Source organism: Lutra lutra, chromosome 4 (assembly GCF_902655055.1).
Source record: "Lutra lutra chromosome 4, mLutLut1.2, whole genome shotgun sequence".
In the NCBI taxonomy this organism is placed as follows: Eukaryota; Metazoa; Chordata; class Mammalia; order Carnivora; family Mustelidae; genus Lutra; species Lutra lutra.
The window spans coordinates 125,103,178-125,130,472 of NC_062281.1; the positions used below are offsets into that span (position 1 = coordinate 125,103,178).

The 27,295-nt window shown below is 36.3% G+C and overlaps 1 protein-coding gene across 4 annotated transcripts in view; it reads left to right on the forward strand.

Annotated features, from left to right (window-relative positions):
* COL24A1 (collagen type XXIV alpha 1 chain) overlaps window positions 1-15,276 on the forward strand; it is a 402,100-nt gene extending 386,824 nt beyond the window's left edge. For all 4 annotated transcript variants that reach the window (XM_047727942.1, XM_047727945.1, XM_047727943.1 and 1 more), the window contains exons 58-61: window positions 170-338; window positions 7,544-7,653; window positions 10,497-10,712; window positions 13,820-15,276. In XM_047727942.1, coding sequence (XP_047583898.1) covers window positions 170-338; window positions 7,544-7,653; window positions 10,497-10,712; window positions 13,820-13,966 — 642 coding nt within the window. In that variant the 3' untranslated portion in view covers window positions 13,967-15,276. The remainder of the gene's footprint in view (window positions 1-169; window positions 339-7,543; window positions 7,654-10,496; window positions 10,713-13,819) is intronic.
* The last annotated feature ends 12,019 nt before the right edge of the window (window positions 15,277-27,295 follow it).

Consider the following 27,295-nt stretch of genomic DNA (forward strand, 5'->3'; position numbering starts at 1 on the left):
CCTGTATTTACATATAAACCGTTCTTTACACCCCTCTTCCAACTCATTGCATACAACAAGGATACATTTTTCTTCTGCCTTAGTCCATGTTGATCATGAGGGTTACATACGTACTGGTGATGGCTTCCCTATGCTTTTTTGCTGATTGATTCCTTTGATGACTTGGCAGAGCTACCAGAATACCGAAGTGACTTTAATTGACTACAGTGCAGAGATATTCAAAACCCTGAACTACCTTAGCAATTTACTGCACAGCATCAAGAACCCTCTTGGCACCCGAGATAACCCAGCACGAATCTGTAAAGATTTGCTTAACTGTGAACACAAAGTATCAGATGGTAAGTTCTTGGCTTTTTTTTTTTTTTTTCAAACTCTGATGTCCTATTTCATCATTTCAGTGCGTTTGAGATTTAGAGTGTATTCATTTAGAATCATAATCATTTTGATAAAAACCTTGTAGAACGCATTTTAGTGTTTTCAAAAAACAAATACTCTTAGAGGGACATAATTCTGAAGTCAGAGTATCCTTTTCTGAGGGCTCATTAACAATGTCTTCTACACAGCCTTATTGATCCCCAATGTTTCCTACTCCACAATAACTATATCACTTGCTTACCCTTTGTGCTTGGAACATATCATACTCATCTTAAAAATTAAAATAGGAAGGACTGACCTTTGGGGTTAACAGGAGTACATGTGAGGTCTACCAGAAGTGGTAACATGAAAAAAAATATGGTAGAACCCCTGCCACCACACCTCCTGAATTTATGGTTTTTACACAAAACGGAAATTAAATGCATCATTGCAGAGTCACTGAGTAGGAAGATGGTTTGGTTTTCTTGGATTTTTTTTGTCCCTACACAGATAGCCCAAAATCCATTAACCAGAGGTGCAAAAATGAATTTAGAGTAGAAGCATCAAGGAAAAGTTTTAAAGCAAGTAGAACAGCTATAATTATCTAATGATAAGTAAGGGAACCCTGTCTGCTACAATACATCATTTAATTTTAATTTCTATTGGGTCTGAGGTCAGCTGCACATTCAATATTAGTAGTTACAGTTTTTTGCTAAAAATTCTGTTCCCAACAGAGTAACATATATGCTGATTTGGGGGAAAAAAATCATGTTATATCCTTCTGTAGGGTGAATAGTAGTCCGTATTTTCTTTAACTTACATACATATATACCACATAACACACACACACTCTCTCATATGTTCTTGCCCAAGAACACATACTTCTACTAGAAGTGCAAAGAAAATATTTATATTAATAAAATGCTTAACCTCTATAGATATTTATTGCTCTAGATTACCACAAAAACTAAACTAATATTTATAGTTACAGTTGGCTATAGTAATTCTAAGTTTGATTCTTTCCCATATTTGAAGGCATAAAACAGATTCTATAGAATTGAAAGGAACAAAGACATTTTAAGACATACAAATGACTGAAATCTAATTCAAGGTCTCCCTTCCTTGTAAGAAAAATAGCTAAGTGGTATGGATTGCAAGGTATCAGAAAGGTTTTAATGCCCAAAAGTATTTTCATCACTAAGAGACAGGAAATGTTATAGAAAAACACAAAACAGCAGGGAAGGGGGATACGATAGAGAGTAGAGTGAGAGTAATTTTAAATATAGCAGTTAGATAAGGCATGTCTGAGAACATGACATTTGAGAAATGTCAAAAGCAGGAAAGAGGACAAGCAACAGGAAATCTAGGGAAAGAGCTTTCAGGGCAGAAAAAACACCAACAAATGCCCTGAGAGTGAGTATCTTTAGTGTGTTCTAGGAGTCGCAAGAAGGCCAGTGTGACTAAAAAAGAGTGCATAAGGGGAAAGTGGTAGAAAATGAAGCCAGAAAGATACCCCAAACACAGATTATATAGGATCTTCTGAACTACACAGAAGACTCCAGCTTTTGTTTTGAATAAGGTGGGAAGCCATTAGAAGTTTTTCAGGCAAAGAAATGATATGATTCGACTTACATTTTTAAAATATTACTCTGGCTAATATAGTACAAATAATGATGGAAACAAGAGTAAAAGAAGCCACTGAGAAGGCCATTGAAAAAATCCAGGTAAGAGATGATGATGGGTTGAACTACAGTTGGTAGCAGAGGAAGTTATAAGAAATGAGCAAGTCTTTGGCTATATTTTAAAGTACCTATTCTCCTGAAGCTGTTTCAAAATATTGGAGCAGAAGGAAAACTTCCAGACTCTTTTTATGAAGCCAACCTTACCCTGATTCCCAAACCAGACAAAGACCCCACCAAAAATGAGAATTTCAGACCAATATCCCTGATGAATATGGATGCTAAGTTTCTCAACAGAATCCTAGCAAATAGGATCCAACAGCACATTAAAAAGATTATCCACTATGACCAGGTGGGATTCATCCCTGGGTTTCAAGGATGGTTCAACATTCGCAAATCAACGTGATAGAACAAATCAGTAAGAGAAGAGAGAAGAACCACATGGTCCTCTCAACTGATGCAGAAAAAGCATTTGACAAAATCCAGCATCCGTTCCTGATTAAAATGCTTCAAAGTATAGGGATAGAGGGAACATTCTTGAACTTCATAAAATATATCTATGAAAAACCCACAGCAAATATCATCCTTAATGGGAAAAAGCTCACAGCCTTCCCATTGAGATCAGGAACACGATAAGGATGCCCACTCTCACCACTCTTTTTCAACATAGTATTAGAAGTCCTAGCAACAGCAATCAGACAACAAAGAGAAATAAAATGTATCCAAATTGCAATGAAGAAGTCAAACTCTATCTCTTCGCAGATGACATGATACTTTCTTTGGAAAACCCAAAGACTCTACCCCCAAACTATTAGAACTCATACAGCAATTCAGTAATGTGGCAGGATACAAAGTCAATGTATAGAAATCAGTTGCTTTCTTATACACTAACAATGAAAACACAGAAAGGGAAATTAGAGAATCGATTCCATTTACTATAACACCAAGAATCATATGATACCTAGGAATAAACCTAACCAAAGAGGTAAAGGATCTGTACTTGAGAAACTACAGAACATTAATGAAAGAAATCGAAGAAGACACAAAAAGATGGAAGACCATTCCATGCTCATGAATTGGAAGAATAAACATTATTAAAATGTCTATACTGCAAAGAGCCAGCAGTTTTTGATGATAATTGGATATAGGTTAAGAGAGAAATAGATGGATAGAGGATGACTCTAACAAGGATTTTGACTAACAGATGGAAGTGTGAGTTCCTGTGTAGAGATGGAGAAGCAAGTTTTAGAGAAAAGATCAGGAGTTCAGTTTCAGATACAATTCATTTGAGATGTCTGTTAAGTATCAAGTAAGAATGCAGGAGGTAGGAGGCTGTTAAGAGAGAGATCCTGGCTAGGGGTAAGAATTATGAATTCACTTGCATATAAATAGCATCCAATGCCTTATGACTGCTTAAGACTCCCTAAAGAGTAGGTGGAAAAAGAAAAGTGAAGAAGTCTAAACAGCATGTCTTAGGGCTCTTCAATGTTTAGAGATCAGGGAAATGAGGAGGAACTAGCAAAGAAAGCTAAGAAGAAGCTATACATGATAGGAAGAAAACTAGATGCATGTGGAGTGAAGAAAATATTTGCCTGAGGGGGAAGAGTTCGATGGGGTCCTGTTGGATAAAGTTAAGACTTAGAGAAGCTACTGGATTTAGTAGCATTAAGTTTTATGATGACCTTCACAAGAGCAGTTTAGGAGGAATGGTAATGGGGGACACCTGGGTGGCTCAGTGGGTTAGAGCTCTGTCTTCAGCTGAGGTCATGATCCCAAGTCCTGGGATCGAGTCCCGCATTGGGCTCTTTGCTCAGCAGGGAGCCTGCTACCCTTCCCCTCTACCCCCGCCTGCCTCTCTGCCTACTTATGATCTGTCTGCCAAATAAATAAATAAAATCTTAAAAATAAAAAAGAAGAATGGTAGGTATCAGATTTTAAAAGAAAAATTGTAGAGCCAGAGGGGTGTCCACTTCCAGTGATGAAGCAGGTAATTCAAGTTGCTGGCTAAATTGTTTTTTTAAGTTACAAGCATCAAATAGGTAACAGAATACTGAGAACATTTCAAGTCAACATTTCAAAGAAGACAGTGGAGAGATGAACACACTTAGAGCTGCTCTTGCCCTACTTGTGTTCACAAACTAAATACGGCTTTTGGTGGCTTTATGGGGCTAAGAGTCAAAAGTTAGCATCTGTGGTCCACCGAGTGTGTGGATTTAGGCTTTCAAAGGGCTCCATTCTAAGAGCAAACATAAACTGGAAGAAAAGAGGACATTCATATAGATTGTAGCCTAGCTTCACATCATGAAGATAGCTCAGAATCTAAAGCTTGAACTTGACTAAGATGGTTCCAGATGGATAGAACCACACCCATTTTGACGGAAACAAAAGTCTTCTATAAAATATATCATCATCCTAGGGCTCAAAATACTTCTACAAATTATTTCTCAAACACAGTGCCCAGCACACAATCAATGGTAATGAGGCATACTGGTTTGATAAACACCAAAAATGAGAACTGACAGAAACAGTAACAGAAATTAGACTTAAAAGAAAAATAAGAGAGGAAGAATTTGAAACTGAAGGTATAATAGACAAGGTAAGCCCTATATAGGAGCACAGCGTATTCACAATTGTAACAAGGAAGGCAGAATATATGGGCGCAAGTTCAAATAGGTAAATAGATGTAATAGTGGGAAGTTATAGAAGTTCCTTTCAGATGGCTTTGGATGGTCAGTGAAATTGAAAAGGTTATCGGTCAAGAATAAAATGAAGGAATAGGTATAATAAAGTTGAGGGAAGAATAAAAGGTTTTGAAATAATCAACTGGGGGACGTGACAGAGGGAAAACTACTGCATTTTCTGGAAACCTTTTGGAACATTTGAATTTAAAGTGATTTTTTCTTCAGCCACATTTAGCTGTATAAATTCAGGCACAGCCTCAGGCACAAATTGGACTTCTATAAGGTTAGACTTTATAAGACAAGTTCATTGAAGTGAGGCAGGGCAGGGATATTAAGTCTTCAAAGAAGTAATTATAGTAAAGGACTCAGGGGTTTTTACTTGAGTAGGAAGGGAATTGAACATATGATATTAATACAATGAGGGATGATGAAAAAAGTGGTAGATCAATGGATATCCTCTGATGGGAAGGAAGAGTTTATTAGATAGACTCAGGACACAGAGTGAATGAGCTTAAAAGAGAAGGAGTGAGATATGACATAACTCTAGTTGTAGGTGATAGATAAAAAGGCCATGATATGGCCTGGGAAGTGAATGGGGCAGTCGGGAGAGCAGGGGAAGGATATGAGAACTTTGGCAGAAGAGTTCAGGGAACTGAGAGGCCAGAGTATGGGAAGTGCTAGCCATAGAATTTAAAATCATCAAGAATTGGCTATACATAGATTTTCTGAAGTCATAGGCATCCATGCCTAAAATCTTCAAAGAAAGTGGACTGACTTGGGGCACCTGGGTGGCTCAGTAGGTTAAACCTCTGCCTTTGGCTCAGGTCCTGGTCTCAGGGTCCTGGGATTCGAGCCCACATCAGGCTCTCTGCTCAGCTGGGAGTCTGCTTCCTCTCTCCCTCTGCCTGCCTCTCTGCCTATTTGTGATCTCTCTCTCTGTGGCAAATAAATAAATAAAAATCTAAAAAAAAAAAAAAGAAAGAAAGCGGAATGACTGCAATGGGAAGGGTAATGGAGGACATAATGTAATGACACTAATTTTACCAAAGAGTTGTTTTAGGGAAAAAATAGAGAATGGACGGGTGGCAATGAAGAGCAAGAAAGACACCTTCTGTACTACAAGTACGATGCTAATAAGGCTGTGGGCAGAGCTTGAAAGGACTGCAAGGGAAGCACTGTCCTCAGGGGAGACCTAGTTTTAGGTTAGCACATTAGGCCTGCAAAAGATATATTATGGTATAGTGCGTTATTAATAGCTTAGTATATCCTGAAAACAATTACAAAGTCCCTACCAGGTCACCATTGTACAACATAATGCTTGAATTCAAAGAATTCTACCCAATAAAACAACGGGAGTATGCTTGATAGAAAACTTTTTATAAGGAATTTATTAGCTTATTTTATTAATAAAATAAATTTATTATTTATTATAATAGAAGGGGAAACTATCTTGGAAGAGAAGAGGTAGTAGTGAAGATAATGTTTTTACACCCACTAGATAATATTGGAAGACTACATTAGATCCTGGTAAAAAAATCTGGTACTCATTTCTATAAACTTCACAAATTGTCCAAAATTCTAAGGGAAGGGGACAAAAAGGGACCAGAGGATCGGATTTCTTTTGCCCCTTTCTTCCATATCACAAGAGATCAGTGGTTCTTCAAGTGTCCCTGGAGCAGAATGAGATTCTGTTGAAATACAAATCTGTATTTCAAGCCCCAACTTAATGAATCAGCAACTCTGGGGATGAGGCCCAGCTATCTGTGTTTTAACAGATGGTTCTAATGCCACCAAAATTTGAAAACACTGCAGGAGAGGACAGTCCCTACTTTTGGAGCCACCAACTCAACAAGTATTCGTTTTGAAGGATTAGTAGAATACTGGAGGAAAGAAGAGTTGAGGATGTTTTGGAAGTCTAAAATAATGGGCCAGAGAGGAAGCCCAGCATGAGGTAGAAGAATCTTTCTAATTAGTAAGGATTTCTAAGGGTAAGGATGGAATGGACAAGGATAGAAATGACATTTGCCAACTACTGTTTGACTGTCTTGCCTTTTTAATGCAAAAAAGCAGTTCTATCTCATTAAAAAACTCTTAGTCTTTGCTTTTAGAATAAGGTGCTACTTCAATATTCTGGGCTTGTTATTCCAGAATTAAGATACTAGATCAACACTTTTTCAGCCTGAGTATTTCCTGTAGGCTGACTAAGACTCCATTTGATTCTGCTGGGCATTTGGTGAAGACAAAGTTTGGTAGGCTTACACTGGCTGTAGGGATTTCAGTTTTTCTTGCTTAGAAATCTGATGAAGAAAGCCCAAAAGTGATAACCATTTAATTGTACATTTTCTTTCTGTGGAAACAAAGAATGTTTTATTATTTTTATTCCAATTATTGTGAAGATATTATTTACCTCAGGGAGATTGATGTTGTTTCTGTATATTTATTTTTAAACTCTATAATGACATAGAACAGAAGTGTACAAGTATACATCAACTGCAACTTTTCTATTAACTATGTAACTTTAGACAGTTCCCTTTAAGATGATGAGCTCATCTGTGGAAAGAAGCAATAAATTCAACCATTATATCATTTTTTTGTTGAAATCCTTAAATTGATAGGTATACGAAAAATACACTATTTTTGGTATCAATTTTACATAACATTTGCTGCTTTCATTCATGGACTGAATGTAAATATCTTTATAATCTTCTAAGTTTTTTTACAGTTAAAACTGTAAAAATATATGTTTAAAGTATGATAATTTGTAATGATGGTTCAAATATGTTTTAGTATGTAATTTAAATATTTTTATGTTTTATAATAAATTAATAGGAAAATATTGGATTGATCCAAATCTCGGATGCCCTTCAGATGCCATTGAGGTTTTCTGCAATTTCAGTGCTGGTGGTCAGACATGTTTATCTCCTGTTTCTGTAGCAAAGGTATGTATTGAATTATAGAATATATGCCTATACTTGCCTAGTATCAGTGAGCAAGATTTTTTTAAATGTCACTTTAAATAATTATGATTTTTATGAAATCATAATAATAGATAAAATAATAAAATAAAATCATGGAAGTAAGATATCCTTCTCTACCATATATAAGAAAGAAATTTTTTTGTTTGTTTTTAAAAAAAAATTCTAAGAGGGGCACCTGGGTGGCTCACTGGGTTAAAGCTCAGGTCATGATCTCAGGGTCCTGGGATCGAGCCCCACATCGGGCTCTCTGCTCAGCAGGGAGCCTGCTTTCTCCTCTCTGCCTCCCTCTCTGCCTACTTATGATCTCTCTCTCTCTCTCTGTTAGATAGATAGATAGATAAATGAATAAATAAATTTTTTTTAAAATTAAAATAAAATAAAAATAAAAAATAATTCTAGGAGAATCTTGATATTTTGGTTGTGTATTTTATGATTGCCATGTCAAGGCTTATTCTACTGATTATGCTTTTTTTATTTCCTTTTAAAAACATTGTGGGAGGGCACGCCTGGGTGGCTCAGTCAGTTGAGCAGCTGACTCTTGGTTTGGGCCCAGGTTGTGATATCAAGGAGTCTGCGTGAGATTCTCTCTCCCTCTTCCCCTCCCTGCCCCCCCAGCCCCTCCCAATTCATGCTCTCTCTAAAACAAAAAATGTGCAACATATGTTCTTATGCATATACATACCTTAGAAAATCCCCCAAACAGCTGCAATGTTTGTAATTAGTAACCAGTTACCTAAAGGTTTTCTGAAAATCACATCATTAGAAGAGGAATTTTGCCACAAAGCTTGCTATTTTTGATGATTTGGCACAAAGAACCTCCCTTCAATGGATGTTTAAACATCCATTGAATATTTTTTAAAACTCCTTTGAAGTATAATAACATGAATGAAAGTTAGTTTGGTATGATACTGGAATTATAACAAGCATTTATGAAACCTATAGCTTAGCTCTACCTATAAAATCCTGAAGAAATCAAAAGTGCATTTCTTTCTTTTTCTGGCTAAACCAGTTTGGTATTATTACCAAGGACTTACTTCTCATCAACAAAGAACTGATAGACCTGCCCCTTATATATTTGGTCCATCATAAAGAGGCAGCAGCTAAAATGTGCAGTCTATTAATCTCTCTAGCTGTTTATTGTTTCACTGGCCTTTTATAAAATATCCCTCTTCATTAAGGGTGTTTCATGAGTTCATCACAGTAGCATTCACCATTATTATTCTCAAACCACAGGCAGGAAAGAGTCTTCCATCCCTAGGGAATGAGTGTTCTTCTCATGAAGATCAGCATGATAGTCTTACTTCCAAAATATCTGTATGAAATCCTCATTCCCCTGGATTTGGCCCAGGATTTTTATTCAGATTATCATAGAAGACAGATGAGGACCAGGAGGCGTGTACAAAGGAGATAATAACAGTGAAGTTGTTGCACTCCAATTCCTTCCTTCACTGAATCAACTCTCCCATCTCTCTTATCCATAAACTCAACCTAAGAAAGACCGGGCAGGTAGTGGAAAGAATGGTAGACTTGGAATCAGGGACCTGGGTTCTAGCCTCTACCCCTCTACTAATCTGGCAAATGATGCTCTGAACCACCAAATATCCTACTCTGTGCCAGGCACTGTGTTGGGTAAGTGACATTTGGCCCCTTAAACCCTTACAACAATCCTGCCATGTCAGTGTCATACTCCACTTCACCAACAAAGACACTAAGGCTCAGAAAGATTAGTTTACAAGTTTGTGATTCTCAGCTGTAAAATAAAGGAACCTGAACTACTTAAATTCTAATGTTCTTTATGATGATCCTTCCATGTTTTCATCTTCATTGACCTTCTTTTGCCTTTCTTCTCTTTTCCTTTTACTTTTTTGGTGCCTGTCTTTTTTTTTTTTTCCCCTCTGATACCTCATAACTGATATTTTTCTAATTTTATGTTTGGAATCAATATAAATTCCTTGTTGAAATCACTTTCATTCACTTATGTTATAACTATACACCTGCTTGAAGAATAAATAAAATAATAGAAATGTCAAAAGCTATAGAAAAATCTACTTCCTTTTCCAAGCCTAGGAAATCTTTAATCAGACCTCCTTGCTCCAATTTTGCCCTGTATTGTTGACTTTATTATCAGTACTTGTTCATGCCTTCATTCATTTCAATAAACATTTATTGATGACTCCATTCTATGGCTGGAACTACATTAGGGGCTGGTAACACAAAGAATAAGATTCTATCCTTGTCTTTAAAGGCTCTCATAATTAAAATTTCTCAACAAGGTATTATTACAACTTGTAACCTATCTTTGGAAACTCAAAAAAAGATCTTCAAAGTAAATTATAGGCAATTTCAGATTTTTGTGGAAGAAATTATTAAAGAATTAATCAACAACAAATAACTAATGCATTTTAGATAACATGAAAATTACCTCGCTTTTTTTGGTCATGTCTAGTAGCCTCGTGGTATGCTGAAGCCAGCTCATACAGACTCAGGAGACCCTATTGTTAACACCCCTTTCCAACTCCATGTTCAGTGATACCACCATGATTGCCTGAAGTCAGCCATGGTAGGAGTGGTTACACCATAGAAACTGGAAAATGCTGTAAATCAGCAATTACCGCCCCCACCCCACACCACCCAGCAAGAGCCAGTGGTTAAGCATTTATCAGCATACTGTTGACTGGCACTTAAATGCCAAGGAAAAGGGCTTTCTCAGGTCTTCATTTCAAGGACTTTCCTCAGGTTCCCCCAAATTATAAGTTGTTCAATTGCCACATCTTATAACTTGTATATTATTTCTATGACATTAGTTGGAGTTTGGAGTTGGAAAAGTCCAGATGAACTTCCTTCACTTACTGAGCTCAGAAGCCACCCATATCATCACCATTCACTGTCTAAACACACCAGTGTGGACAAGTGCTCAGCCAAATGGCTCGGGATTGTCTATTGGCTTCAAGGGATGGAATGGCCAGGTTTTTGAAGAAAACACTCTACTTGAACCTAAGGTGCTTTCTGATGACTGCAAGGTAAGGGATGGCAACTTTTAGAATTGTTCAATATAGCTAACATAAAACTGAAAAAGCCATAAAATTAAAATAATGGGGATAAAACTTTAATTGCAAACTGAAGATCCAGAGGGTAATGAGTTTTAAGGTGCCCTTTTTGTAATAACATTACATTTTTCAGAATCAGTCGTTTGCTTGTATCGTATCTTGTCTACTTCTGTCACACCCACTGGTCATCCATAGATTTTTATATGCAAAACAGATGTTAATACATAAACCTAATTCTTATTGCTCGTATGAAATATCTATATTACCCCTGCACGGGTAGAAAGAGCATATAAATAAATAGATTTTTTTCGTATATTTCCCTACTATAATTCTACCTCTCATTATATATGGAAGACAGGTTATAGAGGCAAGTCTGTTGTATTTCATTTTGTCAGTCCCTATACCTGAAACCAAATACGGGCAGAATTGCAGATTGACTGGCCCTACCAATCCATTTTTTAATCATAGCCCATTTTTCTTTTAAAATTAAACAACTAATATTATTAAAAAATCTATAATTTTAAAATGTTTTGGTATAAAGCAGGTGTCAGCAAACTACATTTCACAGACCAAATCCAGCCCACCACTTTTTTTTTTTTTAAGATTTTATTTATTTATTTGACAGAGATGACAAGGAGGCAGAGAGGCAGGCAGAGAGAGAGGGCGAAGCAGGCTCCCTGCTTAGCAGATAGCTGGATGTGGGGCTCGATCCCAGGACCCTGGGATCATGACCTGAGCCGAAGGCAGAGGCTTTTAACCAACAGAGCCACCTAGGTGCCCCGCCCACCACTTGTTTTTGTTAATAAATGTTATTAGAACATAGCACACTCATTTGTTTACTTAGTATCTATGGCTATCTATCCCTGTTGTCACACAGGGATGACAGAGTTAAATAAATGTGAGACTTTGGCTCACAAAACCTAAGACATTTATTATCTAGCACTTTACAGAAGAGTTTCCCAACCCTGTTATAAAGAACATCCACATCACATGCATTTCATTAATAACTTCAAGTAGCTTGGTTTCCTGCTCTTGTGCACCATGAAGCCCATGATTTAACATCTCTTACCATTTCCAGGGAACTCTATTTTTTCACAACATTTTAATTTCAGACAAATAGTGCTTGAGTATTCGAAATGAGAGGCAAACAGAGATATACGGCTCATTCTCTAAAAGCAAAGAGATCAATATTATCAACAAACTCATTTGAATTTTATAATTTTTTCCGGAAACTTTCAGTGACTCACTACTATCTCTGAGATACAATCTAAACTTATCCGCTCTTTGTTTAGCGCTTAAAATAGTCCGGCCCCAACCTTTCTAGCTTGGGCTTTCAGTGGCTGTTAGCCCTAAAGTATGGTGAAACTGATCTATTAATAATAATAACAATAATAATATCAACAATAATCCCTACTATTAGTCACTGGGACCTTATTATATAGCAGTTACCCTGTATTACATACATTATTTTATTTAATTATAACAACTTTATAAAGAAGTTTCATTTTATAGGTAAGAAAATGAAGAAACAGAAAGGTTAAATAACTTGCTCAAGGTCATGTAGCTAATTAGTGGAGAGCAAGAAATAAACCCTAGGTGGGTATAACTCCAAAGTCCATGCCACACTATACTGCTTAACTGAAATCTCATTTAATCCTCACAACTGTGTGAGGTAAGTGTTTATTTTTCAAATTTTATATATAAAGAGAATGGTGGTACCTGGATTTCTATCAAAATCTGTTCTTCATCCCCATGCTAGGCTTACTTTTGCAATCATCTACTTTTCCAACAGTTTTTTGTTATGTTTGTTTTTACTCGTGTCATTATCTTTCTCTGAAATGCCTTCTCTACCTCTCTAACTAAGTGGAAGTACTAGGCATACTTGAAGGCCCATTTTAAATTCTGAAATCTGAATTCATGAGGCTTTCCCTGAGTACTTCAGTTGGAAATGAGGAATTTAGCGTTCACTGTCTACATTATTTATACTGTACTCACCATATGTTGTCTTGTGTTATGTCTATGTTCATGTTTCCCCTCTCCAACTAGATTTGTAAGCTGCTAGTATTCAAAAGCCAGAGCTGATTTATTCATCTTCATATTTCCCAAGGACTGTTAGAAAATAGAGGATTACATCTTACTCAGCTGTGCCACTTGTATTTAGTATTCAATAAATATTGCTTAAAAGACTTAATAAGTTAATCTAATGGTGTCTTACATACACACACACACACACACACACACACACACACACACCAAGCTGATGACTAGTAAATGAAATTTATAACTTAAATAATCACTGAGTTTTCTTCACATTTTAAAATTTATATCATGATAATTCTATAAACAAGTAAGTGAATCAACTCCTTAATAAAAAGCTTCACAAAACTAGCCAATTGTGTTTCTCTATTTTATCTTGTTGAATCTTAATCATAAGAGATTTTATGGTATGTTTTTGTTCCATAGTAGAATTTGTCAGAAACAAAAGAACATAGAGTGATAAGAAAAACAGAAAGACCTAGAAAGAAGAGAGGAAAGAAACTATATAAACAGTAACCATAGACTGGAAAAAAAGAAACCTTAAAGGTGATGCAACAGAATTATAGTTTATTTCCTACTGAAGCAATTTTGGTTATTTCTTGCCTAAATTACAGAGAGGTTAAGACAGCTCATTGCTTTTCCTCCAAGAATGCCCATCCTAAAGAATCAGCCCCAAATAAAGGAACAGAGAACAGATGGGTCTTACTCATATTAGGAATAGTACAGCCTTTTAATTCATACCTGGTCCAGTGATCTACAGACAACAGAAGCAGAAGCCTAGCCTTAGTCCCTGGGACTGAAAAATCAGAACACACATTGCCATTTGGAGAAAAGAATGAACCCATGTTTTCAATTATTCATAGTGAGTGTTAGCATTAAACACTTACTCTATGCCAGCATTTACTTTGTTCTAGGGACTTCCTATTCATTATCTCTAATCCTTAAACTAAATCTTCATTGTCTGAGAGTGAAGGGCATTGTCTGCTGAGAACGACTTCTGATGACACGATTATATATCAAAGCATTTTGTTCTTGTTTTACAGATTCAAGATGGCAGCTGGCATAAGGCAAAATTCCTTTTTCACACCCAGGACCCTAATCAGCTTCCAGTCATTGAAGTACAAAAACTTCCTCGTCTCAAAACCGAAAGGAAGTACTACATTGAAAGCAGTTCTGTATGCTTTCTCTAAGGTTTCTGAATTAGTTCAGAATTCGTGCTGTTGGCCAGGTAATTGTTGCAGAGGGAAAAATATAGACAGAGAGATATTATCATTGTGAAATGCATGGAATAAAGCATTGGCTAAATCTTAAAGAATCTCAGGAAGAAAAGATTTCCTCCGAAGAAGGAGAAAAGGCATTTTTAAAGGACTATAATTGATAAAGTATTTAATTCTTTAAAAAATTATATTGATCTGAGCTTTCTTAGAGAATTCCCTAGAACTGAAAATTTATAAACATGGAATTCTTCAGGGTAGCCTCTATTTTTTTGACTGAGAGCAAAGTACCCATTAGACAGCTGGAGATGCAGAGCACTATGGAGCAATACTGGCTAATGCTTCCACATGTGTGATGCTTCTGTCTAAAAATCACAAGCCACAGTCCAACATGTCTTATTTTCCCAAACACTAAGCTGTATTCAGGTCCCCAATGGGCATATACATCTTAGCCAGTGGTACACTACCTCTTACGTGTTGCCTTTTTATGTTGCTTGGTGCTCTTCCTAAAACAAGGTGCTTGTGGCTTTCATAGACTATTTTATTTCTTTTTTCGTCTTTGTCATTCTTTAAGAGTGTATGTACTGGTTACATCAAGATATGTTTTGGTTGTTAGTACTTTATTTTAATTTGTTCGGTTACATGCTTAATAACAAGTAAAACGTTATTTATGTGAAGTCCTTGTTCTATTTTAAAATTCTCTTTGTGATATGGAATCAAAGCCAGCACACAGTAACCTGTGCTTATGCACAAGAGAATTAGGAGGTTTCTTTCGTTTTTATTTTTTAAAGTGTTGTAAAAAATATTACAGGCCAGCTACTTCCCGTAGTAGGTTTGGGATAGAGTTTGGGGTTGTGATATACTATTTTTAAAAAATCCATGATCATCTGGAATGATACTATGTATATATATATTTTGTAAAGTTTTAATTCAGCAAATCTTTTGAAATTGCTGCTGTTTTAAATTATAAAAACCATTATTTCTGCTTCATAGGAATTACATGTTTTGTAGTATTCATTGATTTTTATCTCACTCTTCTTAAATTTACTGTGTTTGGACCTAAAAGACTTCAATTTACCAGTCTTAAAAGCAACATTCAGGAAGAAAAAGTCTTTAGCCATTTAAAATAGGCTCAGCCCACTCAGACTTCCCTTGTCAGAGAAATGTTATTCAGTATTAAAAGAAAAATATTATACCTTTTGGTATATAGAAAAGCTTGTACATCCATTATAAACATATCTTTAGCCACAGCAAACCACACTTACCTATCCATAATAAAAATATGCTTGAAAACTTTTTTGGTGGTATTCATTTTTCTTCTTTTGTTATCATATCCTTGTATTACCAATGGGGTAGCTTTCTGGCATAGTCCTTCTGTCCTCTGTACATATACATTATTACAAAGTATCTATTATACACCTACAAGAGGATTATAGGGTCTATTTCCTACTTGTACAAAATGAGGTCAGAATAAACTCTCATATATGGTCAACTGACTTTCAAAAAAGGTGCCAATACCATTTAACAGGAAATGGACAGTTTTTTCAACAAATGGTGCTGGGAAAAATGGATATCCACAAGCAAAATAATGAAGTTGGACCTTTATCTGGTATCTCATATAAAACTTAACTCAAAATGGATCAAAGTGCTAAATATAAGAGCTAAGCTGATAAAACTCTTAGAAGAAAACATAGAGGAAAGTCTCCATGACATTGGATTTAGCAATAATTTCTTGAAGATGACACTAAAAGCATGTTCAAAAAAAGAAAAAGATAAATTGGACTACATCAAAATTAAGAACTTCTGTACATCAAAGGACACTATCAAGAAAGTGAAAAGACATCCCACAGAATGGGAGGACATATTTGCAAATCATATATCTGATAAAGAATTAATACCCCAGGATGTATTTTTTTAAACTCCAACACCTCCGTAGCTCTTTCTGCCCACAGATCCTGTCCCCATGCTTTAAGAAACCACCATTTTGCACCATAATTTAATTAATTAATCAATTAATTAAATTTCTATAACTCAAAATAAAAATCCAACTGAAAAATGGGCAAAGGACTTAACAGATATTTCTCCAAAGAAGATATACAAATAGCCAACAAAAGAAAAGATGCTCAACATCTCTAGTTATTTGGAAAATGCAAATCAATGCCATAGGTAGATACCACTTGACATTCACTGTGATGACATTATCCAAAAGAAAAACAAAACAAAACAAAATGAAAGTAACAAGCATTGGTAAGGATGTGGATAAAGTGAAACCTTTGTATGTTGCTGGTGGGAATGTAAAATGGTGTAGTCATTGTGGAAAATAGTTTGTCAGTTTCTCAAAAGTTAAACATAGAATTATCATATGACCCAGTAATTCTAACTTGTGTATATGCCCAAAAGAATTGAAAGAAGGGACTCAAAGAGATGTTTGTATGCAAGTGTTCATGGAGATATTATTCAGAATAACCCAAAACTGGAAACAACCCAAATGTGCATCCACAGATGAATTGATTAACAAAATGTGGTATGTACATACAATGGAAAATTATTGGGTCATAAAAAGGAATGAAATTCTGATATGTGCTACAACACTGATCACCTTGAAAATATTACGCTATGTGAAATAAGGCAGACGAAAAAGGGCAAGTTATCTGAAGTACCTACCACTTATCTGAAGTACCAAGAATAGACAAATTCAAAGACAGGATATAGAACAGAGGTTATCAGAGGCTGGGAGAGATGGGAATGGTGAACAATTTTGTAATGAGTGCAGAGTTTCTGTTTGGGATGATGACAGAGTTCTAGAGATGGATGGTAATAATGGTTGCACGACACGTGAATGCACTCAGTACAACTGAACTAAGACTTAAAAGGATTTAAATGACCAATGTTATGTTGTACATTTTACCACAATTTTTTTAATGGGGTGATAACAAATATGTCTGATTTCCTGCTTGAGAACCATAGAAATGCTTTTTAAAAGGAGCAGAATGTGCCATACCTTTTATTTCAACCCCCCCAGAAAAATTTATTTCAGAGACATAAATGGTTTTTCTAGGTATCATTTAAGAATTAAATATATATATACACATATATATGTATGTATATACATATATATAATAGAAATATCTCACTTTATTTTTTTTGTTTTTGAAATATTAAATTTAAAGCACAGTTTTAATCAACATAATCATAGACAATATAGCATATATAGTGATTAAGAGTACTCTGGAGATGAGCTGTGTGACTTTGGGTATATTATTCTTCACTGTCTCAGTTTCTTCACTGCAAAATGAGGATAATAAAAGTAAAAATCTTTATGAGTTAGGGCTCTTAGAGAAACAGAACCAGTAGGAGATATAGATAGATAGAAGTAGAAATACAGATTTTATATATAATACACATATAATATTGTTATGATATATATGCATGATATATAAATACATTTTTTATTTTATGTTTTTATATGGAAGCGTTATGATGAATTGGCTTGCACAATTATGGAAGCCGAGAATAGCCACAATTTGCCACCTGTAAACTAGAGACCCAGAAAGGCCAGTGATGTAAGTAAGTCCAAAGACCTGAGAACCAGGGGAGCCAATGGATTAAAATCCAGTCTCTGGGCCGGTGAAGATGGGAGGTCTCAACTCAAGCAGGCAGACAGAGCAAAAAAGGCACATTCTTCCTTACTTTGCCTTTTGTTTGATTTAGGCCCTCAGTGGATTGGGTGATGCCCATGTACATTGTGGGAGAGGGATAATTTACTTTACTGAGTCCACTGGTTCAAAGACTAATCTCCTCCAGAAATGCTATTACAGAAACACCCAGAAATAATTTTTAATGTGGACACCTATGGCCAGTTAAACTGACACATAAAATTAACTATCACATTATCTCAGTTGGTGGTTGAATGGATTCAATAAATTACCCTGGAGAAGTATAAAACTGCCTGGCACAAAGCCATCAATCACTTTGTAAGCATTCCCTGCTGCTCTTGTTGAAGTAACAACAACATCATTGAAGATTTAATAGATAAGCTCCATGCTAGTTATCACCAAGGAGGTGGTAGCAAATCCCTTAATAAAATTACTCATCTGTTTTATAGCAATGCCAGCCCCATAATTTGTTTTGTAACAATAGATTTTATATTTTTAGAACATAGATTAAATATAAAGGCTTTCTAGAAATAAGGTACAACTGTAACAGTATATAATTAGATAATGTGCCTCCCTCTTCTCCCCATTTTTTATATTAATGTGGGGATTATAGTTGTCATTAAAAGTAAATAACACCAGGTTTTTTTGTAATATAAAACCATTGCAGAAGTAATACTGGATTTAGATACATAAAACTTGGGATATCTGTGTGACTCGGTTGGTTAAACGTCTGCCTTCGGCGAGATCATGATCTTGGGGTCCTGGGAAGGAGTCTCAAATCTGGCTCCCTGCTTAGCAGGGAGCCTGCTTCTCCCTCTGCCTCTGCTGCTCCCCCTGCTTGTGCTCTCTTTCTCTCAAATGAATGAATGAATGGATGGATGGATGGATGAATTATATTTTTTTTTAAATATATGCGTAAAACTTGAACTGAGTTCCCCTCTCAATCATCGGTTTGGGGTACTTGGTTAAGTCACTAATTCTCTGTTTCCTTATCTATACTGGGCAAAATTTTTTGTGTTTTTGGTCTGCTTCTTATAATTATATGAGGTAGGTGTGTTAAAAAATCTCGAACTGTGATTACGGACATTCCCGTTTCTTTTACATCTCACATTTTTGCTTTATACTTGTAATCAGTTGCATTCAAATTTACCACAGCTTTTTTCAGAGGTGTTCCACTACATGTTTAATAACTAGCCCTCCAGGGTAAAAAGAGAAACAGTTTTCATGGCATAAACACTTGGACCATACCAATTTTGTATTGTAACTTGTTAGTGTCAAGATAGTACACCTTTGTTCGTCTTTTTATTTTTAACCTTTCTACATCCTTCTGTTTAGGCATATTTATTATACTCGGCATATGCTTGTAGATGTGTTTATTTTTAACCTACTTTGACAATTTTAGACTCAGAATATGTAGTCTGTTTAGTTAATGTAGTTACTGTTATATTTGCATTTAAACCTGATATTTTACTATCATTTTGTATTTGTCTCATCTCTTTTTCTTTTTTCTTCCTTTGGATTGGTAAAATACTTTTTATTCCATTTTCCCTCTTTTAGCTTGTTAAACATTACTTTTATTTTCTTTTAGTGGCTACTTTAAAGTCAATAATATGTATCCTTGACTTTGTAGAGGTCACATAAATTAGTACTTTTCTACCTTCCAGACAACTCAAGGATATTACAAAACTTCAACCCCACTCATCTCTCTCTGACATTTTGGAATGTTATTGTCAAGTATTTTAATTCAGCACATATTTAGACTTCTACGGGATATTACTATTTGCTATTATTTTAAACTGGCAATATTTTTTTGGTTTTATCCACCTATTTATACTTTCCTATACTTTTCTTTCCTTCCTTCCATCCTTCATATTTTAGGTGAACTTGAAAGAAGCATGAAGAGATGACATATGCTTTATACAGAGGCAGAGTTACCACTGGAGATAATAAATTTAAGCTTTAGGGCCCTGAAGTGGCCTTCAAAATGTCTTCACGGGGGCATTTATGTTTGTAGAGTTTGCAAAAGTAATTTTTAGTTATTTTCCATAAAGAGGACCCTAACTTGTATGAGCGTCGGGCTTCATGAAACCTAAGTCTATCCCTGCCCTTTACCTGGAATGAAATATAAATGTCATTCTTTCTGTAGGAAACAACAGTTTTTGTTTGTTTGATGACTATAGTAAACAAAAAGAGGGACTGTTGCTAGTGGCACAGGAATGACCTGAGCAGTAGAAACATGGTGTTCAGCAGTAAGCACTGTGACAGACCTCATTTTCTGGCCAAAATGTTAAGTTTGGTTCTCCCATACAAGACTAGCAGCTTTTATAGTTTCAGAAATAAGTGTAAGCTAAGCCTTCAATGTAATGTGCTCTGCCCTATTCCAACACAACTTTTCTACCATGACCTACATAGTAATTGGCTCTGAAGGCATGATTAAGTCGTTATCACCTCAGCCCGGGTACACAATTATGCAATCTGTGTGCTTTGGATTCAGAGTCCTGGTATAACTCAAAGCTAATTTAGAAAAATGGCACCTTTGTAGAGAAGGGCAACCAGTGGGGTATCGAGCTATCATCTTGGCTGTGCCTAGCTAGCAGTGGAATTTCAGGACTGTACACAAGGACAAAGTAATCTCAGTAACAGTCCATTAAAAATAGTCCTGGGATCGAGTCCCACATCGGGCTCTCTGCTCAGCAGGGAGCCTGCTTCCCTCTCTCTCTCTCTCTCTCTCTGTCTGCCTCTCTGTCTACTTGTGATCGCTCTCTGTCAAATAAATAAATAAAATCTTTAAAAAATAATAATTTAATTTCACAAGGTATCTAGTTTAGGACAAATTTAGAGCTGAAATTCAAGAAAACTTCTCATTTCTTGAAGGAAACGCTGGAAATCCAGTTTCGTGAAATGGACATTCTTCATGAAGGGATAAAGATCTCCCTCAGCTGTTAGAATATAAAAACTTTATTTGAACTTCATTGATAGTACATTCAATTTTTCTCACTTGAATGTTTCAATTTATAAAAGGAGTTAAGCCAGTTAACTACCAAAACAAATGCTGAGATACTATATAAAACATTCAGTTAACATAATTTTTAGTTGTTCCTAAATATTTCCTACATAATTCAGTATATCATAGAAAAATACTATATATCTTTTTCCAAGTCTTCCTATAATGAAAAAATTTAAAACTTGGGACAAAAATTAATTACTAGATACCAGCAAGTTTTTAGTTTAATAGTTGGAAGTGAGAAATCAAAACAATCAGACTTTATTTAGTTTGAGTTTATAACCAATATTATTGCTGCCTTCAGGGCTCAGATGTTAAAAGATAATAAATATTTTAGAATAGTTTTCAGAAATTTTTCTTCTAAAATCTTTTCAGAAATTTATTTCTTATACCTCCCTACTGCAAATAGTTGGGCCTTCTGTATTAGGTCCTGGATTCCTCTAATAGTAATGACCCAATTGTTGGATCCTTCTAAAGGCTCATCAGTTATGATTGAACCTCCTGAATCATGATTTGTTTGTTTGATCCAATTAATGCTTTTGCCAATAATAGATCTAGCCCATTCTTTGGAAACAAGTTACTTGTGTTGTAATAATAGGCCCATCCAAATCACACTATGTCATGTTCCTCTGGTAAAGAATTATCATACCCAGAACCAATCTATGGTCTCTTCTCTGTATCCCAACCTCAGAACCAAGTTGAGGAAATGAAGCTGGTTCCTGATCACCTATAGGATAAAGAAATGCAAGTTTTTCTGTGAAGCCTATAAGGCCTTGGTGGCCGGGCCTCTGATTCCTTGTCAACGTGCTCACCTCCTTTTCTCATCTGAGTCCATATACTCTAGCCATACCTAACTTAGCTCATGTTCTCTGAACATGCTGTATGTTTTCATTCCTTTGCCTGGAAAGTTCTCCTGCCTTGTTCTCCTGGCCAACTCCTACTCTTTCTTCAAGTTAGCTCCTTAGGAAAACTTCCCTAACTTTTCCCACAAAGGAATACATGCTGCTTCCTCTTTGGGGGCATATTCTGCTGTTTTTCTTTTTTCTTTTTTTTCTTAAAGATTTTATTTGTTTATTTGATAGAGAGAGACACAGCGTGAGAGGGAACAAAAACAGAAGGAGCAGGAGAGGGAGAACCAGATTTCCCGCCAAGCAGGGAGCCCAACGTGGGGCTTGATCCCAGGACACTGGGATCATGACCTGAGCTGAATGCAGATGCCCAACGACTGAGCTACCCAGGCACCCCCACGTTCTGTCTTCTACACTTGCTTCAGTAGGTTGTTATTGTCCTTCACACGCCTGTCTCCCTTCACTCACTGTGACCTCCCTGAAGGCAAAGTATGGATTTTAATGCTTATAATTACACAGAATGGCACAGTGTATGATGTAAATAGGTGCTCAAGGCCTCCATGTCTTCATGTTTTATTGCATATTGTGGACTAGAGACTGTGCTGTGAGTTGGCAACTCAAATTGAGCAAAAAAGGCAAGGTCCCTGTGCTCAATGAGCTTTCTATCTAGGAGAGAAACTGATGTTAATCAAAAGATAGTAATCGTGAATTTATCATTACAACTTGAAACCAGTGCTTTTTAAGAAATACACACATAGACATAAACTCTGACCGAGGCTGGAGTAGAGGAGAGGAGGAGTGCCTAAGGAATGCTTCTGTAGGAAAGCAGGGCCTACTTCCTTCTGAAGGATGAATAATTAGACATGAGGCTGAAGAGAAGATATGGGCCATTATGAGGGATCTTTGCAAGGCCATGATAAGGATTTAGTTCTTTATCCTAAGAGCAACAATTAGACATTGAAGGGTTTTAAGGAGTTGGTTGACATTATCAGACTTGTGATTTGCAAAGATGCTCAGGCTACAAATTGAAGAATGAGGAGACAGGTATTTATTGACCAAATTAACAAATGAACTACCACACTTAGCTGATTCTTGAATATTTCTCTTATCTAAATCTCAGCAATTGGCATTTGAATTCTAATAATCTCTCCTAGGGCAGCACTGCCCAATATAAATATATAAGCCACACACGTAATTTAAGATTTTCCAGTAGCCACATTTAAAGAAATAAAACAAAACAAAACAGGTGAAATTAATTTTAATACTGTATTATACATAAAATAATATACCTACAATATTTTCATTTCATCATGTGATTAATATAAAAATGTTATTAATGAGATACTTTATTCTTTTTTTAAATACTGAATCTTTTTTTTTTTAAAGATTTTATTTATTTATTTGACAGAGAGAAATCACAAGTAGGCAGAGAGGCAGGCAGAGAGAGAGGAGGAAGCAGGCTCCCTGCTGAGCAGAAAGCCCGATGTGGGGCTCGAACCCAGGACCTGGGATCATGACCTGAGCCGAAGGCAGCGGCTTAACCCACTGAGCCACCCAGGCGCCCCTAAATACTGAATCTTTGAAAGTCAGTGTACATTTTATATTTACAGCACATCTCAATTTGGATAACCACATTCCAAGGGCTCAGTAGCCATCGTGGCTACCATCTAGGGCTGTGTAATTGTAATGCCTTCACCCAGTGAACCTGCGTTTACATCTTAAGTACACATAGAGACACTTGTTAAAAGATGTTCCAGTAGCTTTCTCTATTTTGATTAAGTACCTCTACAGAAAGACCCAGAAATCTTATTGAGCACACCAGGTGATGCTGATACAACAGTTCATGGACAAGTATATGTCAATTGTTGCATTGCCTCAAAGTTGCAAATATAATGAAACCTTTGCAGATATAATAAAACATCTTGCATCCTGGAAAAATTTGAGCGATAGCATGGGAAGCCTAGTAGGAAGGATGTTTAGGACACCTCCAAAATTATTTCAGAAAGTTACTATCATCCCTATTTTTAAAATAAATCTGGAGAATCCAATTCCTGAAAAAGATAGCCAATGAATAACACTAGTACTTCCTGGAGTCTCCAAGTCTAATCTTGAAGATGTCATATAAATGAGAGGGTGCTAATGGATCTTAGAGCCTCCTCAGAAATTTGGAGAAGACTGTAGAAGATGAAAGGGAGTTGGGGCCCATTGTGGTGGGGAAAGGAAAGACCTAGAGTCGTAGATGGACCCTGATGGAAATAAGGGGTAAAATGGAGGGATAGTATCTCTAGTTGTCTCCTTGTCTACCCATATTACCCTGGGTGGATCACAGCCTACCCCAACTCGAGGGCCAACAGCAGGGCTAGCCCAACCCCTGCCCATGTAGGTGGAATAACATCAGGGAAGCTGATAACTGTACATACAGGTTGGCTTGCAACAGTTCTCTTCTCTTGCTTCTACCCTGGGGTCTGGGTGATAACACAGAATATAGTAGTTATTGAAAGGGATGGCAAGTACAGGCATAGGGGGCATATTCTCCTCATGAAAAGTCCAAGTGGTTCTAGTGGAGCCCCGACTAGAACATCAGAAGCTTTCTACCCTAAGACTCATCCACTCTCTTCCTTACCAGCCACCTCAGAAAAAATATCAGAAGAATCGTAAGCCAAGTCTCAGGCCTTTGATCCTCCCTTTCAAGTATGAATTGTAGCTGAAGTTGCTGATACTCCCAAGTGAATGTGAGATCACAGGGGAAAAAATTACAATCTGAAAAGTGTAATTCTTTAAAAGAACTTTCTTAGAAAACTGGACAATTTGTACTAGTGGAACAAAATTAATGGATTTTTTTAAAAAGCGAGAAATGTCAAATGAGTAAAGAAATATCTCCGAAGAGATAAGGGAGAATATTAGCAATATGAAACAAAAAGAAGCTGGGGAAACTGATTATGAAAAGTAGAGTGATTGAAATGAACTTAGTAGATGAGTTGACTAACATTTGATACTATCAACAAATGAGCAAAGTAGAAATTAGTTAGGGAACTCCTCTAAAAGGCATAAAGAACCCTAATAACAAAACCTGTTGACATTACAAGAAAAGAGAGCTGTAGACATACATCCTTCATAAACATAATATAAAATCTACTAAACAAAATATGAGCTATTTGAATCCAGCTATATATAACATATATAATAAAAATGAATTTAGTAAGGTTGAAAGATACAAAATCAATTTTAAAAATCAATTGCATGGTTATAGGCTAGTGATGGAAAATCCAAAAATTAAGTTAAATAATTCTTTTCAAAATCTCATCAGAAAGAATAAAATACTCGAGTGTTTGGCTAGCTCAGGCAGTAGAGCATGGGACTCTTTTTTTTTTCCTTTATTTTATTTTACTTATTTTTTAAAATATTTTTTTTAAGATTTTATTTATTTATTTGACAGACAGAGATCACAAATAGGCAGAAAGGCAGGCAGAGAGAGAAGGAAGCAGGCTCCCTGCCAAGCGGAGAGCCCAATGTGGGGCTTGATCCCAGGACCCTGGGATCATGACCTGAGCTGAAGGCAGAGGCTTTAACCCACTGAGCCACACAGGCGCCCCATAAAGATTTTATTTTATTTTATTTATTTCTTTTCAGTGTAACAGTATTCATTGTTTTTGCACCATACCCAGTAGAGCATGGGACTCTTGATCTTGGGGTCATGGGTTCAAGCCCAACATTGGGTGTAGAGCTTACTTAACTAAATAAAAAAAAGAATAAAATACCTAGGAATTCATTAGGCAAAAGACATGCAAAACTCATACACTGAAAATTACACAGAATTGTTAAGTGAAATTAAAGACAATCTAAATAAATGAGTGACATTCCATTTCCATGGATTGTAAGATACAGTATTATTAAGATGATAATTCTCTTCAACTGATCTATATATTCCACCTTATCCCTGTTGAAATCTCAGCAAGCTCTTACGTAAAAATTGATAAACTAAACCTAAAATTTATATGGACATGCAAAAGACCTAGAACAGCCAACACAATTTTTCAAAAAAGAATTTTGAGTGTAGTTGACACACAATGTTACATATGATTCAGGTGTACAACATAGTGATTCAACATCTCTGTCTGTTATGCTATGATGACCAACATAATTTTGAAAAAGGACCAAAGGAGGAGGACTTAATTACCCAGTTTGAGAACTTACTATAAAATTATAGTCATCAAGAAAGTGTGGTATTGGTGCAAAGCCAGACATACAAATCAATGAAACAGAATGTCCAGAAATAAACCCTTATATTTGTGATCCCCTCATTTTTTACAACATATTAAGGCAATTCAAGGGGAAAGGATGATCTTTTCCACCAATGGTGCTTGGATAAGAAGAGATCCATATGTGAAAAATAAATCATCAATTTGCACTATGAAAAAACTCAACATGGGGGTGCCTGGGTGGTTCAGTGGGTTAAGCCCCTGCCTTCAGCTCAGGTCATGGTCTCAGGTCTCATGGTCTCCTGGGATCAAGCCCCATGGGCTTGATCTGCTCATGGGCCTCTCTGCTCAGCAGGGAGGATCAAGCCCCATGGGCCTCTCTGCTCAGCAGGGAGCCCACTTCCCTCTCTGCCTAGTTGTGATCTCTCTCTCTCTCTCTGTCAAATAAATAAATTAAACTAATTAAAAAACACTCAACATGAATCATAGATCTAAATGTAAGAGCTAAAATTACAAAACTTCTAGAAAATATAGTAGAAAATCTTTGGGACATTGGGCTAGCCAAAAATGTATTAGTGTGACACAAAAAAGCAGAATTCATTTTAAAAATTCATGAACTGGACTTCACTGAAATATAAAACTTTTTCTCTTTAAAAGACATAATTAGGAAAATTAAAAACAAGCCACATAATGGGAGAATGTATATGCCAACCATACAAGGATTTGGTATTAATTATCTATTGCTGTGTAACAACTACCCTGAAACTTAGCAGTTTAATACAATAAATATTTCTTATATTACCCAACTTTTGAATACGAGGAATTTGAGTGCAATTGTTGGACAGCGCTGCAGCCATGTCAAGACTTGACTAGGACTAGAGAATCTGTTTCCAAGGTCACTCACATGGCTGTTGACAGACCTCAGTTCCTTGCTGGTTTTTGCCCAGTGTATTAGTTTGCTAGGGCTGCTATAAGAAAATAGGTCAAATGTGTGGCTTGAATAACAGAAACTTATTTTCTGACAGTTCTGCAGGCCAGAAGTCCAAAATCAAGTGTTGGCAGGTTTGGTTTCTTCTGAGGCCTCTCTCTCTGACTTGCAGATGGCCTCCTTCTTGCTATGTCTTCAGATGGTCTTTTTTCTGTGTGCACACATCCCTGATCTCTATTTGTGTCCAAATTTCCCCTTCTAGAGGTACACTGGACAGGCGGAATTAGGGTCCACCTGAATGGCCCATTTTAACTTAATCACCTTTTAAAGGCCCTATCTCCAAATACAGCCACATTTTGAGGTACCAGGGATTAGGATTTCAACATATGAATTCTGGAGGAACACAGTTCAGCCTTATAATAGTTCAGCTCCCTGTTACATGACCCCTACCAGTAGGGCAACTCAGAACATGGCAGCTTCCTTCCCTCAGAGTAAGTGATCTGGGAGAGAGAGTAAGAGAGCAATTGCCTGAAACCGAAACCACAGCCATTTTTCAAACCTAATCTCAGGAGTAACATAGTATACTTTTACTGTACACTAGGAGTAACAGAGGCCAATCTTGGATAATTTGGGGAAGTTTTATACACTGGCATGAAGAGCAGGAGGTGGG